This window comes from Geospiza fortis, unplaced genomic scaffold, assembly GCF_000277835.1.
Source record: "Geospiza fortis unplaced genomic scaffold, GeoFor_1.0 scaffold134, whole genome shotgun sequence".
Lineage (NCBI taxonomy): Eukaryota > Metazoa > Chordata > Aves > Passeriformes > Thraupidae > Geospiza > Geospiza fortis.
Genome location: NW_005054396.1, coordinates 371,651 through 383,744, shown reverse-complemented (window position 1 = coordinate 383,744; position 12,094 = coordinate 371,651). Strand labels below are relative to the sequence as shown.

At 37.1% G+C, this 12,094-nt stretch overlaps 1 protein-coding gene across 2 annotated transcripts in view; it reads left to right on the top strand.

The window, feature by feature from the left end:
- WDPCP (WD repeat containing planar cell polarity effector) overlaps window positions 1-12,094 on the top strand; it is a 146,422-nt gene that overhangs the window by 41,215 nt on the left and 93,113 nt on the right. The window contains exons 4-8 of one of the 2 annotated variants that reach the window (XM_005425783.2): window positions 1,615-1,699; window positions 3,377-3,421; window positions 4,170-4,220; window positions 6,648-6,718; window positions 6,969-7,028. In XM_005425783.2, the coding sequence (XP_005425840.1) occupies window positions 1,639-1,699; window positions 3,377-3,421; window positions 4,170-4,220; window positions 6,648-6,718; window positions 6,969-7,028 (288 nt within the window). In that variant the 5' untranslated portion in view covers window positions 1,615-1,638. The remainder of the gene's footprint in view (window positions 1-1,614; window positions 1,700-3,376; window positions 3,422-4,169; window positions 4,221-6,647; window positions 6,719-6,968; window positions 7,029-12,094) is intronic. The other variant, XM_031060936.1, reaches the window with a different exon arrangement.

The following is a 12,094-nucleotide window of genomic DNA, read 5'->3' as shown; positions in this document are numbered from 1 at the left end:
ACTTGAAGGTGTGTGGGTTTTGTTTTAGTCAAGCCATGACAGGATTTTCAGAAGCTCACTCCAAATTATGACTTCCTCTTAGTGAGAGATTCTAATCTAGGATCTATGGGCCCTGTGGAATGCAAGTTTTGTTTCACTTGCTAATGTAAGTAAGTAAAAAACAAGAAAACAGATAAAATTATATTGTACAATCTCCTTTTACTTTAGTCCACGTGGTAAAGGAGGGGCTGCCCTCATCTATATTTATACCAAAAATGGTTCTCATGTTCAGCAGACCACCATGCTCCTAATCCTCTATTTTTTTCCAAACCTCATTCTCACCTAAGATGAAAGTATATTCTTTCACTAGGTGTGTGGTGTGTGTTGTGAGCTTTTTTTGTTTGTTTTTACTGGTTTGTTTTTGTGGGTTTTTTTGACAGAACTGTGGGATTTACTAAGTCAGCAAGAGTTTTTGTACATTTGGGGATCAGTGGAAAGAAAATGCTATTTCCACTTGGTGCTATTTCAGTGGATTAGGCAGTTCTTCAAACATAAATATTAGCTTGAATGAAAATACCTCATGGTCTCCCAGCTTCCTTGATGCTACCTGAGATCCTTGCACATATTTTTCATCATAGCACTCTTGACATAAAGGTCTGATACTCTATCTGATAAAAATTTTGCAATTATTATCTAAATTTATTTGTTATGTAAAAGGCACTCATGGGAACCAAATAAAGATGCTGTTTAAAAAAATATGTAGTACCACGCTAGCAGTGGTTCTAGAGGTTGCTGCATTGTGTGAACACCTCTGCTCAGTCCAGCTTTCAGTGGGTGCCCAGGTTTAGCAGAAGTGAAAGTAGTTGGTCTGGTGGCCCATTTATAACTACAGCACTGCAGGAAATCACTCAGGGGAGTCTGCTGGTTACTGTGTCTAGGAAAATTCCCAATGCTCCTTTGGAACACAACATGTCCTCCACTGGGACCCTTCAGAGGGATTGTTCAAAAATAACTTTGCAAGCATTTAATAACAACGTACATAATACTTCAACACATATTCTATATGCTTCACATCTGTTGTCTTGTCAGTTCTAATTGATATATTCTAAGTGATTTGGGGTGTCTTCATTTAAAAAGACATCATTTGTTTTTACACTATAACTAATGCCTGCAAATACTGTGTTCAAAACTGTTTCTTTAATATATTGGCACTTCCCAATATACAGAATTTTAAAAATTTGTCCTGAAAGTCAAATTCTCATATCTAAACCACATATTTAGGTAGTGGATTCCATTTTGCATATGTCAAGGTAATAACCATACAGGAAGAGTAGATGATAATGTGTATATTAGAAGCAACAAACACAAAGTTATTTGCTTTAGTGAGAGCAGCTGTACATTTAAAGAATTGTTGCTTTCTCTCTGTGTTTGATGTGTATGTGTATATTATGTTACTTATCCGATTCTTTCCCAAGCATTGTTCATTTTAATTGCAATTTAAATCTACAGCTTACGTGTAACAAAATATCATCAGTGCTAGGTTCTTCCAGCACTTAGGTTCCAAAATAATTGCCATTTCAGTGGTGATGTAGGGTAAAAAATTGGCTCATGCAATTCCTTTTCTTCTTTTGCTAGTGCTGAGGCTCCATATTTCACCAGATGTCCTTCTGCCTGACTGAGATGTTTCTGTGGTCTTTGAAGACCAACTTACATATTAGAGGTAAGCTGTTATCTGTTACCAAAACAAATCATCAAAGCTTGTTGATGGGTATTAAACTAATACAAAATTCTGGATACCCAAATGAAGTTTTTTTTATACTTAGGAGAAAGGAAATTAGCAGCAATACAGAGTTTGATTTGGTCAGCTTCTTTGCTTTTCTTGTCATGGAACTGGAACATCGTTTCAAGTAAAAAATATTAAGATTATACCTGACTGGATGTATTTCCCTTCTTGGGAAGCTGTGGCCTACTTGACTGTGAGCTTCAATTTAATGACTAGTTTGGGTGAATGATCCACAGTCAAGTGCACTGCAGAGGCATTGTGATTTGTACTCAATGTGAAAATAGAAGATTACTGCATGTTCTGGGTATTTTGCATGATTCCTTGAAATGTCATACTTATAAGGATACATTTTTCTTATTAATTGATTGTTCCAAAAGCCATATGACTAAATCCTAGCCATGTGTACATTACTTTAATTCATCTTGCCTTGCTATTCCGAAAATATAATTCTAAAAAAGCCAACTGGTTTCAAAGTGGACAATATCAAAAGATTATTTATGACACTTCATGTCAATTGTACTGTACAATGATTTTATTAAAATATTATTTTGAATAATCAGTTGATATTCAGCTGCATGTTATTACTCAAATATTGATTCAGTGTGCCTTGACATCCCATCTTTGTGTGAGAACTGTTCTATGACAACAATAACATCTAAAACTCAAAAGCTGTATTTCATAGAAAAATCCAATGGTTTAAGTGAAAACACAGTTGTGATTTATTGTAATTAAAGCTCTACTGTGGAGTACCATGCTTATTTTTCACTTTTGACCTTTTTGCTTCCATTTGTTCATTGCCTAGGTGCCTCATTCAAAAATTCTGAGGCAGAAGGGAGGATGATGTCCTGGTTTAAAACCTGCCTGCCTTTTCAGTGCCTTCCTACTTTTTTTTTCCATGTAATGAATTTCTCCCCATGGAATATGCCTGTCTGGCTTTAGGAGGACACAGATGCAGTGAAAAAATAATTATTTTAGAACAATGCCACATAATGCTGTACTTAGACATGCCCAGTGGAGCTTGCCATGGCACCCCTAAGTGTTCACCTGTCAGCCTCATCAGGAACTGACTGCTGGGGTTGCAGTCCCTATGCAGCTGAAATATCCAGATTTCTTTGCCACAGGAACCAACTAGATGGTAATACCTGTAGATTAAGAATATTGGATCCTTTGAAAGAGCAGCTTTATGAGTTCATGAATCTTAGAGAAAAACTCCAACCTGTTGTCTTTAGCTCAGCTGTGTCAATCATTAGAAAACATTTTTAAGTTATTCCAAGATACATTTTTCACCATGATCCTTACTTTTCCTTGTGAAAGAACACAAAATATGCTAATTAGGAAGGTGATAAAAATACTTTTGCGTGTGTGCAGCTGGAAGAGAATCAAAGTGTATGTAAGGGAAATGGCAGCTCCAAATAAATGGAAGGGCTTGTCATCCTTCTTCATGCCTTCTCTGCTGGTTCTTGAAAATCCCGATGGTATTCAGGTTATATACTGTGCTTGTATTTTAACACCAAACATTGCTTTAGCAGGCAAAAATTCAGGTGCTGAACCTTGCTTTCTAAGTTGTGTTCTGTTTCTAGTAATAATTTAATGTATTTACATTTAATTGTACAGATGAAGACATTGGGATCCACCAGTACTGTGACAAGAAACAATCAGGTAAAATATAAATACCTATAACTGTAACTGAGCAAAACTTCAGGATGTGCAGTGTTTGACACCAACTGCTTGCTCTTAAAAATGCAGCTTCAAATTTCTTGTTAATATATACCTCTGTATTTCTATGGAATAAGGAAACACAGAAAGAGTTTCTCTCTCCAAACCTATGTAGGAATATTTAAAAACTTTTTAAACCACAGAAGGGGGGGAAAAAAAGGAAAACAAAATCACATAAACCCAACCGTTATGTAACTAAAAACCCCAGTGGGATTTTACATTCTGAATTCTTACGGGGTTTAAGATATTTTGTGTTGTGTGGAGCCCAGGGCTCGACCAGGTGATCGCCGGGATCCCAGCAGAGGGCATCTCTGCCTGCCCTCCGGAGTGGCCATTCCGGGGCGAGCGATCCATTGCCTTGATCTCATTAATCCTGCTGATCCTACGAGTTTCCCCACGGGCCGAAGGGGCTCTGGGGCTGGGGTTCCCCCCTTGCCGCCCGTCCCAGCGCTGTTCCACTGGGGCTGACGGACCGACGGAGCTCCTGCCTGCCGTGCCAGCCCACCGGTGTCAGCCTTGCTTTCGCTGCCAGTTTAACATATCTGCCTCACAGGCTGAAAGCACCGGGGCTGCCTGGATTGGTTTGGAAATTTCTGTGTTTTATCCAACTGTGCTGGTCTTCTCGCTAATATTAATATTTGCTGACAGCAGTTGTAAGGATTAATTCATCTTTTCATCCTCTTTCCTTTAGCATCACAGACGAAGTACAGTTACTTAGAAGAGAAGCAAAAGCTAGCAGAATGTGAGGATATTTTCTGAGTTTCTTCTTACAGTAAGATCAAATGGCAAATTCGGATTGGTTATGCCCCTGGAAGAGCATTAAAATGACCTCAGACTGTTCCAATATAACTTTCTGCACATGTCATCTAAGACTGATGATCACAGAACTACACAGCACAAAACAATTGAAAATTTGTAATTTTTCCTTCCTGGTGTATTTGCAATCTGATTTTTTTCCCTGTCACTAAGCATGGCAGCATGTATTGCTTTCCAGTCCATTGTCAAAAGGAATCACAAAAATAATCCCAAATTTTCCTTATGAAATTTACTTAGCAGATGAGTAATAAGCATTTTCCCAATCATCTCTGGCCTTGCAGCACCAACTGGCTTAAAACTGGAAATTGTAACTAAAATACTTTCAGCCAAATAGACTAATAATAATAACTAATAATAATTCCAGACTAATAATCAGCTGCCTTCATAGAATGGTTTTAGCTTTGAAACATTTACACTGTCTCTGCATTACCTGGTTAAAAGCAATTTCAGTTCATGCTATCACACAGCAGTACTGTTACTGTTAATGATGTTTATATTAGTACAACTTTTCTTTAGCTCAAGTTTTACAACTCCTGCATTGCTCAGAGAGTACATTAATGTTCAAACATTATGACATGACAACTCTGAAAAATCTTACTGATTTTTTAGATCACTTCACAAAGCTATGTCTGTGCTGTTAGCTTATCCAAATGAAAATTCCCATGGAATTGTGCATACATATGAAGGCAAAATGTGTTCTGGAAGGATTAGTTCTTCCCATCACTGCAGGGTGTGTTTGCAGCAGGCTGAAGCCCCGCTGGGGATGGGTGTGATGGCGCAGCCATGTGGCAAATCCACACCTGCTGCAGAGGATGCTGTGTCAGGCAGGGTCAGTGCAGCTCTGGGAAGGTGGGCAGGTGAGGGAGGGCTCTAGCCAGGGAGGAGCCTCACAGGTTTGCATCACTGTGCTCAGTGTAGTGGTATCCCACAGGGCTGCATGTGTGAAAGGAGGAGCAGGCCCAGATAACCCTTGTCACCAGCAGCCCCAGTGGTGCCTTTTACACGTGTGATGGGCAACAGGACCTCAAGCTGCTGCCCCTTGTCCCTGGGAATGCAGGGGTGCCCCTTGCACAGAGCCTGCACAGCACATTTTGCAGAGAGGAGCACTGGGAAACTTTATTCACAGCTGTTGATTTGTACAGATAGTTTGGTATCTGTACAGGCAATTTCCCATTTTGCATATGTGGATAAATATTCCAGTATTTATGAAAGCACCCATTGAAAATGTGATCTTACATGCCTAATTAATATTATCATAACAGTTCCACCAACACTGGCTTCAGTCCAATGAAACACAAAGAGAAGTTGTATGCTGGTGTCCTCTTTTGTTGATGTATGAAATCCTTCATTTTTTCACTGTATAGCACTTCTATTGTAAGCTGCTTTTTGCAGGGAGGTTTAAGCACAACTGCTAAGTCATTCAGTCTGGAAGTTGGCATACAAACTGACAGCTTGGAGCTCAAAACTTTTCATCAGGTTTCCTGTAAATAGGAATAGATTATAAACAATGTGTTCTAGTTTCTCATGGTTTTATTGTACACTTATGAGCAGAAAACTGCTCACTTTTAAATGAAGAAATTTGACAAGTTATTAGAGCCTGATTCTCAGCCATGAAACAAGCCAGTTGTTGGCAACTCCAGAGGAAGTTTTGCCTCCTGGTTGCTCAAATTAATGTATTAGTCCAAGATTTTCACAATAGTGTGCTGAACACTAATAAATTTGTTAAAGGACTTCAGCAGTCATGCAGCTTTGTCTTTGCTTGACTTGGCAGATTCTTCCGACTAAATTTGCAAGAAAATCCTATAAATAACTAGACTCCATAAGTTATGGCATTCACATTTGCCTGTAGTTAATATTTCTATATATGCATATATTCATGCATATATATTTGGCAGACGTGTTAGTGCCTGCTTTTTGAAATTGGGCAATGAAATGTTAGTTCAGAAGAATAGAATCTATTTAGGATGCTTGAAACTTGAAACTGAGTTAATATAGTGAACAGCAGATACTTTTTCTCTGCAAGTGCCTAGCAGCTGGGTAAGCTTTGCGCACAATTGCCATGGGGAAATCATGGTCATTGTGGATAGAGCATGCCAACTGTTCCTATGATTGAGCCTTCCAAAAACAGATCCTCTGACAATAGAAACCATGGCCATTTCCTTCCAGCTGTAGGTAAGTTTTACATGTAAGGCAACTCCTAGAAATCTTGGATTTGTGGAAGGAAGTTCAACTCATAGAACTTTTTTTAAATGACATATATAAATGTGTGTTTGCACACACACACTTAATATGTATACAGTCACATATACACATTTTTCTACCACCTTTTTTTTCCCTCACTTTTATTTGACAGCTCGAGATTATCCTTGGATCCTGAAAACCAAGCGAGCAGACAAACTGCGAGATGCACTCAAGGAGGTGGAGGTATGGTTCAGAAAGTTTCAAGCACAGCAACATCTAATCTGGTTTTCAAACCTCTTTCAACAGCTTTAATTTTCATAAAGATCCAACTCTCCCAGTGATGATAAATGTGCTTTTGTCTGGTGGGCTCTTCTAAAACAGCTGCAACTTTGTGTGGCATTTTTCATCTGTTAACTGGAAAATCAGAAGTCTGTTAACTGATAGTGACAATGTGTGCTGCCAACTTCATTCTCTGTTTTCTGTTGTCCTTTAGGACTTAATGCAGAACAGTCCATGTGTGCTGAGCAAGTGGAAGAACAAACATACCTGTCAGGTACAGTGTCATCAAAAGGTCTTGCAGTGTTCAGTTGGTGGTGCTGAACAGCCATTCAGTGATGGGAGCAGTAGTGTTAAAATGTTAACACAGAAAATCACTGGAGTTTTTTTAATATGTGGACCCTTGTTAAGTAAATTTGGTTTATTTAAATTTCTACCCTGAAAAAAGTCCTTCAAATAAAAAGCCTGGGGTTTATCAACACAAAGAAATTACATTAAAAGGCCCTGATTCTGTGAGAGGATGATGGTGATGATTACTATTATTATTGTTAATTATTGTTATTGTTTTTATTACTATTACTGTTTGGGGAAACTGAAAACATCCTTTACCTCAAAATAGCAGGCTGAGGGAGCAGTCATGTATTAAAATATATAGACAGGTCTGGAATCTGTGTTATATTATTTTTATGTCTTAATTATCTATTTACCTGTCACAAATCTTTTTTACTTTATGCTTGTGTAATATGGAAGGGAAGTTATAACTCTAAACCAACAAGATCATTAATCAAGTTATGGAATAAAAGAGATTGTGACTTGTGGCACATAAATAGTTATGTCTCTGGCTATATGAGTTCCACATTTTGTGTACAAGAAACCCTTTTTCACATCCTCACTAAGACAGAACAGCAGGGCAGGGAGGAGAGCTGAACATGAAGTGCTCCGTAATCATGTGCTTCTTCTGAAAAACATATGTAGTGAATTTTGAATGTTTATACAACCTTCATGAGGAAATGCATCATATTTGAAACTACTTTGGCATGGGGAATATTTGTCAATATTACTGTTTCAAAAAAGGAACTTTGTCTTCTAACTTTCTAACTTTTCTGCTTTTTCAGGCTCATAATTTTTTCTTCTTATTCAAGTAGTTCCAAATGTGTGTCAGCAGAATGATTGCTAAATATCCAAACACTGTACAGCTAAAATTCTAGAAATGCCTTTGAGAATAGCAAAATTTTTAAATGCTTGACATGCCAAATGGTATGTAATCTTTTCATATCAATAATAAAAATATTATTGTCTAAGCTACATTTGCCTATCAGATCTTACTGCTAGTAAATGTATATCATTCACATACAAATTACATAGTATACATCTGTGAATATTAATCTTCTAGAGCTGATTTAAATATTAATTGCTAATTTGGGGGAATCATTTTTTCCTGTTATTATTGTTCTGATTAGGAAAGGAATTTGGTTAAGAAACACGAAGTCAATTAGCTGTGAGTGCATTCATTTGCATCCCAGTTTGCTGTCTCTTCATTTGCTTTCCTTGTCCATTCTCCCTTTACCATTTTCCTTCTCCTCCCATTCGTCAGCATCCACCTGCACTGTGTACAGTACATACTTTGGAAAAGTAAACTTCTTGCCAGATGTGTTGTCCTGCCTACATAATATAACACCTTTGGCTATCAGTTCTGTATAAAATTCTTCTTTATTTTTTGACTTCACATCTTCTAAGTTATTTCAGGCTTACATCAACATGAATGAGACAAATGCAACAACTTATTTCTTCTACAAGATGGGAAATAAAAGAGATGGGTGTTTTCATCTTAGTGTATTAGGTATTGAACCATGTAAAGGTGTTTAATAAATTGAGTATTTGGGGTGTTTTTTCAGAGGGCTTCTAAGGCCAGAGTATAAGTGATGGTACAGGTTATAACATAACCAGAGTGAAAGTTATAGATAAAAATCATAGTAATTTCTCTGTCCTTAAATTCTGCTTTTGGTTTCTCAATCACAAAACAAAATGTTTTTGTTTAATAGTGACTGATTATTGAAATCTCCAACAAGGGTTAGAGTGTTTTGCCAAAACAATTGTGTTATTCCACTTTCTGTCTTCCTGAAAATAAAAGACCTCCAACAAATGAAAATAAATAGAGAAAAATTAATCATTTGGAAGAGTCTAGAACAGAAAAGCTGTCTTCTATAAATTTTGATGTCAGATGGTTTGTTTTTCTGCTGCTCATCTGTCTTTAAGCATTTGGCAGCAATAATTGAACTCTCCCTCTTTGATGCAAATGTTCTGAAGCTTCTGGAGAAGATGTTGTATATTTATTTTTAATTCTAAGTAGAATACTAATTAACTGTTTCAGCAGAGAGTGCTTACCACGCAATGGTGTCATCCGTGGCATAACACTGCTGTATTCACAGCCTTTTTTGGATGAATACCAGAGCTAGTGGGAAGAGTCCGTATTTGCATTAACTTTGGAGAGTTAAAGCAGTGTGTCAGACAAACAGCATGCAGAACATGTAGGAAATTACCCTGATTTTCATAATTTCACTGTTTGGGCCTAAATTTGATCATATGGTTTTAATTATAGTATCTGTTTTTCCTTTTTTTTAGTAGCAATACAAGGTCAAACAAACCTTATAGAAATTAAAATATTTAATTCAACAACCATATTTTCCCATTTTTGATTAAATGTTATTTATATTTGAATCTGCCATACCTGTAGCTGAACCAGAAGCAGTTCTCTTTGTATTGTAATAACAATGTGCCATCCAGAAACTCAATGGCTGCTGTATCTTCAGCAAGAAAAATGGAATGAAAACTGAAAGTTGATGCAATGAAAACAAGACTATGCTTTAAAAGAATTGTGTGATTTCTCTCAGATTTTGTGCAAAACAAGCACAAGGCTGTTGCCAGTGTGCCTTCTGTAGCCTAAATATACAATATACCACTATTCCTAATCCCTCACTCTTCCTCCAGCACTTCCATCTTAGAAGTGGCCCACAGACAAAAATTTGGGGCTGTAATTTTAAATGTGCATCTGCCAAAATTGAGCGTGCAGTCATGTTAACTGTTCATGTGCAAATGGCCAATTAGACTTCATGCAAATGACCCAATGAGAAATCCAGTTGTTTTGCCTGCAGATTATCTTGTCCATTGCATGAGTGTGTTTTTCAAAGTTGGCTTTTCTATGTGAGTTTGCCTAGAATGACCATAATGCTGGCCTGGTTTGCTACTTTTGTTAGTATTTCTTTTTATGCATCAAAATTTATCCTATTACTTTTTTTTTTTTTTTGTGCAATCAGTGCAAGGGAAGTTTCGTATTTACTTTCTTGTCCATTGCCAAAAAAACCCCAATGACCTTTATTTTTGCAGTCCTAAGTATACATTCCACCACTACTTAGAGCATCTGAAATAGATGGTGTGACAGTTCATGTAAACATAACCTAGATAGTACAGGGATTTTTGTCGAGGAGGTTGCTGTCATATTTAAAAGAGCTTAGTTGAGTCCTAAAGGATTGAGGTCTTGTCTTTAGCTCTATTCCAATAGGGTCTGAACCCACACCATTTCTGTATGGTACTTCTGATCCCCAGCTTTGATGACCTGTGTTGAGTTGCTGAAATAATCCTGCAATCTTCAGTTAGCTGATGTCAAAGGGAAATAAATAAACCATAAAAGAAGGATGACAGGAAAAAGACAAGAAGTCTTTACAATAAGATGCCACTGTGCTCTTCAGCTTTCCCTGCCAAGGAGTAATAACCTAAGGAATTAATTTTATCAGTATTGTTGAGTTTACTCAGCTCAGATCTGGCTGCTTCTTGTCTTTGTCTCCTTCTCTAATTCTTTGGAATGCTTTTAAGTTTTGCCACAAAGTCATGAAATCTTCCTATGAAACGATGCCATTGCTTAAGGTTTGGTTTTACAATATAAAGCAATAAAAATAAATGAGATCTAGCTGAAACATTTGATTTCCAAATTTTTTTTAGTTTTACATTTGCATTATGATGTTGAATTAAGCACATGCCAACATTGTTATACAGTTTATTGTATAAAAGCCAAGCACTAGCTATGAATCATATCTGTTACCTGCTAATGAAAAAGATTTATGTATACTTTGCTAAATTGTTTTGATTTTATTTAGTTGTATTTTTGTTGCAATTTACATATGTGTATAAATAGTTTTTCTGTTGCCATGGTCAACATACTTAGAACTGGATTCTGAATTGAGCTCCACAGCAATATTTTCTTGCTTGTTCTGTCAGCTACAATGCCCATTAGCAAACTGATTTAGCAAGGCACATGGTGACATAGCACATTTGATATCAGAACCAAGACATTCTGTCTAGAATACATGAGAAGCCAGCACCCATCCCCAATTACTAAGGGGAACACTGCCCTCATATTAAATTCTTTTGGTTGCTTTTGATCACAGCCATTAATGTGTTGTGTGGTTTTAGATATTTGGAGCTAGAAGTACAAATGCATTGATTATTGTGAAACAGTAACATGTAACAACAATAACTTCATCTGTAATAAGGCATGCAATACAGTAATTATGGTGGGGTGGCTAAGAAAGCAATCTGGAATGAAGAGGTGGGGAAAAACCCTGGGAACCTGCTTGAACAAGAAGTGCTTTGCAATTCTCTTCTCCTTTTGCATATTCCTTTGTCAGTTGGGCTCTCTAAGGGAAAACAGTTTGCAGCAATATTTTTTACAGGCATATTTTCCTTCTCTTCCAATTTTAATCAGATAGAAGCAAATCCTGGCTTTGCTCCACAGGTATCTTTTTAGGTAGAAGAGCTGATAAGCAGCTGAGCTGCATGAATGAGGAGTCAAGAGTACAGGCTTCTGAGCATAAAGGGATCTACTTAAGTAGATGCTTAAGTTGTACTAAAGTCTGTAAGTCATGAACCTGCACTTAAGTCCTTTGCTTAATAAAAACTATCTCAAATACATATAACAGCACTTTGCTATTGGAGAAGGGAAGGGCTAAGTCTTCCCTTGAGTATGCTCTGCTGCTTATACCTTTCTTGCTCAGTGGAGAGCAATTTTTGGCATATAAAATACATAATCCTTTCTGTCAAAGTCTCCACATTCAATTCCACCGTAACAGAGAAATTAAGCGGCCCTTCCTTCCCAGTATGGAGAATAACCAGGTGCCAAAACTTTTTACTCAGACTACATTCAAGTACAAAGTTTCTGTCTTATTCTTCCAATAGGTATGAAGTCATGCTTTCATATTTTATTTAGGAATACCTTGTGACTGTTTAAGCTCTGAAGATAGCTCTTCTGATTTTATTTTTCCCATCACTGTACTTCAATCTGAAAAATTT